At 42.8% G+C, this 6,000-nt stretch overlaps 1 protein-coding gene across 1 annotated transcript in view; it reads right to left on the bottom strand.

The window, feature by feature from the left end:
• Positions 1-6,000, bottom strand: part of klhl29 (kelch like family member 29) — a 147,650-nt gene that overhangs the window by 9,564 nt on the left and 132,086 nt on the right. Inside the window, exon 11 of the mRNA XM_029765825.1 lies at positions 1,040-1,233. Within this exon, the coding sequence (XP_029621685.1) occupies positions 1,040-1,233 (194 nt within the window). The remainder of the gene's footprint in view (positions 1-1,039; positions 1,234-6,000) is intronic.

Raw genomic sequence — 6,000 nt, 5'->3', positions numbered from 1 at the left:
CTCCTCTCTCCTCCTTCCTCTCTCCCTAACTCTCCTCCCTCTCCTCCTCCTCTCCCCTCTCTCCTCCTCCTCCTCCCTCTCCTCTCCTCTCTCCCTCTCCTCTCTCCCTCTCCTCCTCCTCTCTCCCTCTCTCCCTTTCTCTCTCTCTTTCCCTTCCTCTCTCCCACTTTTGTCTTCAGTTTCCTTTATATTTACTTACTACAGTGTAATCTTTATCTATCCCTTCTCTTTATCTATCCCTTCTCTTTCTCTCTCTTTATCTATCCCTTCTTTCTCTCTCTTTATATATCCCTTCTCTTTCTCTGTCTCTTTCTTAGCAGGACACATGGACACTGGATTAGTGACTGTCTGAGATAACTGTTCACAGCTTGGGTTGGAGTGTGTGGGACCGTGTGACAGAGCGTGTGTGTATAAACATGTTAGTGCTTGAGTGAGCGCATGTGTCTACCGTAAATCTATGTTAGAGTCCACGTTCAGGTGGTGTGTGTTTATGTTCCTGCATACGTGTGTCTATGTAAGTGTGTGTATTACTGCATGTGAGTGAGAGCAGGAAAGAGTTAGTTCATAAGTGTTGAGAACACCATTTGCAGCTCATTCAGGGGAGAAGGTTCCAAACAAAGGACTCCCATGACTGGGTTACACCCAGTGTCTACAGACTGCTGTCCTCTACTGCTTTCCAGTCCTTCCTCTTTGTAATAGCTGCACCCTCTCCACAGTCTGTTAGACCATATTCCTTTCTTCCCCCCCACCTCCCTTCCTTTCTCACCCCCCGCTCCTTTCTCCCCCTCTTGCTCTCTGCTGCGGATACATTTCTACTGCATGCCTAGGCCCGGGGGATCTTGTGGGGTTAGATAAGGTGGTGTCTGTGCACATGTGAATATTCATTTGAATGTGAATGGAGGGAGGGGGTCGGTGAGGTTGAGTGAACTGTGCTCTCATTCCGCTCTACATCTCTGCCATACTCTCACTGTTCAGTTAGTTCATCATAGTTAGAGCCGAGTAAATTAGCGTATAGAGCAGTTAGAGTATTGACTCTTACCTATCATGGGTGACTCTATGAAGCTCCAGGAGTTGGTCTGAGGGACGTATGACTGTAGTACTCCTGCAGATCGTCCCGCCTCGTTCACCCCTCCAAACACATACACCTTCCCCCCACACACTGTGGCTGCTGCAGAGTGCACCGGCTTGGGGAGCGGCGACACCATCGCCCACTGGTTGGTTATGGTGTCATACCTACGGAGAGGAGAGCGACAAGGACTGGTTAGTGATGGTTCATACCAACACAGAGAGAGGAGAGACACAAAAGACTGGTTAGTGATGGTTCGTACTAACACAGAGAGAGGAGACACACAAAGGACTGGTTAGTGATGGTTCATACCAACACAGAGAGAGGAGAGACACAAAAGACTGGTTAGTGATGGTTCATACTAACACAGAGAGAGGAGAGACACAAAGGACTGGTTAGTGATGGTTCATACCAACACAGAGAGAGGAGAGACACAAAATACTGGTTAGTGATGGTTCATACCAACACAGAGAGAGGAGAGACACAAAAGACTGGTTAGTGATGGTTCATACCAACACAGAGAAGTTAATTAACATGTGCTACCATTGTTATTTCATCTGCAAAGCCTTTCTCAATATATTTGAAATGTGCATTTAGAAACTTCAATACTGCAATGTGCTAGCTTATGGCCCATGTCTCCTATTTTCTAAATGGTGCACACAGCACTACTGCAAACAAGAGAATATAATTCAGATATACACTACATGGCCAAAAGACACCTGCCTGTCGAACATCTCATTTCAAAATTGTGTGCATTACTATGGAGTTGGTCCCCCTTTGCTGCTATAACAGCCTCCACTCTTCTGGGGACGCTTTCCACTAGATGTTGGAACATTGCTGCGGGGACTTGCTTCCATTCAGCCACAAGAGCATTAGATGCTGGGCGATTAGGCCTGGCTCGCAGTCAGCGTTCCAATTCATCCCAAAGGTGCTTGATGGGGTTGAGGTCAGGGCTCTGTGCAGGCCAGTCAAGTTCTTCCACACAGATCTCAACAAACCATTTCTTTATGGACCTTGCTTTGTGCACGGGGGCACTGTCATGCTGAAACAGGAAAGGGCCTATTCCGCACAATCGCGGAATTTGCGGTTTGTCTTCAAAATAAACGTGTCATTGACAGTGATGCAAATGAATACAAATAGTAGAATCATGCTATACTTTTATTTTAAAGGATAACCACAAAGTCCACTATTGTGGCTAATCCTTATTGTGACTAGCTTCACATAGATGGGTCCGACCACCATTAACAAAATAAGAACTGTCTTATAAATTGGGGTTATTTTAGATGACACCTAGCTATATAGTTAGCTAGCCAACTATAGCTACTAAAACAGATTATGTTGTGTTATTTGACATGTTATTTTGGCGTTCCATAGAAATCCTGGTTGAGAATGAAATGACTGAACAACGAAACAGCACAGCAAGTAAGTGAAAGCAATAGGTTTTGATTACCGTAATTTCCGGACTATTAAGCGCACCTGAATAGAAGCCTGAATTTAAAAAAATTATTATTATTTTGAACATAAGCCGCACGTCTATAAGCCGCAGGTGCCTACCGGTACATTGAAACAAATGAACTTTACACAGGCTTTAACGAAACAAGGCTTGTAACAAAAATAAATAGGCTTTAACGAAACACGGCTTGTAACAAAAAATAAAACATTAGCAGTAAGCTTTAGTTGTCTTTTTGCACTGAGTCAATTCCTCACGCTGCTGTTTCCAACGTCTTATCAACTCATTAAGACCAAGCTCCCGTGCAGCAGCTCTATTTCCTTTTCCAACAGCCAGATCAATCACCTTCAACTTGAAAGCTGCATCATATGCATTTCTCCGTGTCTTTGCCATGATGAGGGTGACAAAATGACTACCGTAATCAGAATGATGGGAAGTTTGAGAGCGCTCGAGTTAATCTAAACAGTAAACAAAAAAGTTGTTTGACCTTAACCCGTTTGGCAATTTCATTGGTCTAATGAAAGCTTCATGCCGCCAAAAAACTGAGCACGTAACAGAATGTGTTTTTTTTAGAGAAAAAAAAATTGAAAGCGGGAAAAATCCATATATTAGCCGAGTCATTGTTTAAGCCGCGGGGTTCAAAGCCTGGGAAAAAAGTTGCGGCTTATAGTCCGGAATTTACGCTATGTTTTACTGGTAATAGGGACATACGTAAATTCCCCCAAAATTACTTTTTGTCAGTGTGGTGTGTAACCTTTATTTAACCCGCCAAGTCAGTTAAGAACAAATTCTTATTTACAACGATGGCCCGGACGACGCTGGGCCAATTGTGCGCCGCCCTATGATGTGATACAGCCTGGATTCGATGTGATACAGCCTGGATTCGAACCAGGGACTGTAGTGACGTCTCTTGCACTGAGATGCAGTGCCTTAGACCGCTGCGTCCATGTGTATGTGTTAACTATTTAACTGTACTAGAATGCTTTAAAGGCCGCAAAAAAAAATTTATAGTTTTTTTGGCAAGGAAAATATCAGATATCGGTAAAAAATGTCTTATCGGGCATCACTAATTGTAACACATGTGAGCTATGACCTCAGTGTCTACTGTTCTGTTGTGTAGTGAGTCAACACTGTTTGGACATCACACTGAGCTCCTGGTAACGACTTCAAGACCAAACCCACCAAGTTGACAAGGGTTGACACCATGACTGTTGTCCCTGTCCATCAGTAAAATATGCATCTGTTTATGTGTGCGTGCGTGTTTGAGCATGTGCGTGCGCGCCTGCTTGCGCGCCTGCTTGCGCGCCTGCTTGCGCGCCTGCTTGCGCGCCTGCTTGCGCGCCTGCTTGTTTGTCTATAAAGTCAATTACAAACCAATTGGTTGGAGGAGTGAAATGCATTCACGTTTCAGATAGCATTAGCTGTGAAAACACATCAATCACGTTTCAGATAGCATTAGCTGTGAAAACACATCAATCACGTTTCAGATAGCATTAGCTGTGAAAACACATCAATCACGTGTTTCGTGACGGTCAATACTGTGGCTGTTGGTGAAGAGGAGAGCCAAGGTCACTTGAGGAGCTATTTACAACACAGAGACAGAATCAGGCCATAAACATTTACTGCAGAAATAAATACTTTTAATTGAGGAATGTGTGAGACTACTTTGTTTATTATTTACTCCTATTTTCTCTGAAGATGACACATGAAACGAATCCACTGATATCATAAACACAAACACTGTTGGAGAGTTGATTTGGGGAGGCTAGCTGTCAGTCAACATGATGCTTGGAATGACAGGATAAATAACGTGCGAGTGAGTGAGTGGATAAAGAGGGACATGGAGGCTTAGTCAGCCTGCTGCAGAGAGCAGGCATATTAGATATGGGTCACCATCAAACACACTAATATGCAGGAGTGAAAGTAGATTTAATTTTTTACTGGTAAGACTCCCAAGTGTGCACAGATTTCTATAGCCTAGGGGGTAGTCATAGAATTCCATTTCGAATCCCTATTCATTTCATATATGATGTCTGTGAGCCTAATAGCCTAGTCTTTGTCATAACACTTAATATGCAATACCTTTTAACATAAGTGGAGCGTGGGTTTCAAATTTGGGGAAGCTAATTTTCACCATAAACACGCACCTTTATATTAAAGCATTACACGCATCCACACATTTGCAGACTTATCTAAGAAAGCCTACTATTCTTAAATGTGATAATTAGATATATATTATTTGCCTAAATTATGAATATCAATCCCTGTTCGCAAAAAGACTATGGGCTGCATTGAACAATGGCATAGAGTAGGCCTATCAGATATATTTCTTGTTGGCCTTTTAGAAACACATTTCATGAAATTCTACTACACTTCATGTGAATGGAGACATTAACAATCTTACAATGACAGGGTAGCCTACTATGCTGACGCTGACAAACAGATCAATAAAAACAACGTGGTCTGATCCATATAATGAGCCTAGGAAAAGAGGAGACCTGGAGGAGGAAATTATTATCCAAAATAAACAAAAACAAGTGGCACTGACCCATTGATAAAGACAGTGAACTTTTTTTTCTCTTTTTTCAGACAAGCGAGCACTTAGATATGCTTATTTTCACCTTTTCATACATTCATAGAATGTGTGTGAATGACATAGTAAGGCATGTGAAAATTCTATAGCAATATAGAGTTGGAAAGTGGCTGTGCATTTGGACAATTAATAGACACAGCAGTAAATAAATCAGAATAAAACATACCTTGTCCGGGACCGGACTCTACACAGACCGGTGTGCCATAGCCATTCAGAGCTACAGTAGGCATTTATGCAAATAAGCCATTTGCCACATGGGCCTGCCATCATTCACTTTGAACTGGACTGTGATCATTAGATCATTTGCCAAAAAAAAAACACACGAAAGGATTACTGCAAATACGTAAACACCACGGGAGTCCTCTTACATTTGGGAACTTTACAGTCCTATTGATCAAACAACCATGGTAAGGTAGCCAGAGCGAGATGAGATAAAATCTAACGAGGGAACATTAAATAAACCCTCAAACTTTTTCAGCCATCAAAAATTGCACTGATAAATGGGGAATAGTAGCCTGCAGCTTGCCTGCCAACGCATGTCCTACCCAACCCACGTGTTGACAAAGGAATGGGAGCTTGCCTGCCTGCCCATTTGATCAATGACAAATACATTTGATTGACAACTAAGGATGCATTCGTAAATTGCCTCCAGTGTATCAGAGTGCACTCTGCATTCATACATTCAGAGCGTTGTCAAACTGTCTGTTTGTAAATTCAGGGTGTTTCGCTCTCTAGCGTTCAGAGCGCACACTGCACTATTGGCACGGGACGCTCTGGCCAAAGTGTAGGGTTGATCCGAGCATTCCTCACAAAGCCAGTAAAGCATCCACGCTAACTGGCTTAAGTTAGCTAGCTACTTCCAGACAACACCTCACTGACCATTTTTCTAAC

This window comes from Salmo trutta, chromosome 1 (assembly GCF_901001165.1).
Source record: "Salmo trutta chromosome 1, fSalTru1.1, whole genome shotgun sequence".
In the NCBI taxonomy this organism is placed as follows: Eukaryota; Metazoa; Chordata; class Actinopteri; order Salmoniformes; family Salmonidae; genus Salmo; species Salmo trutta.
Note: the sequence above shows the minus strand (reverse complement) of the source record. Positions and strands in the feature narration are given on the sequence as shown.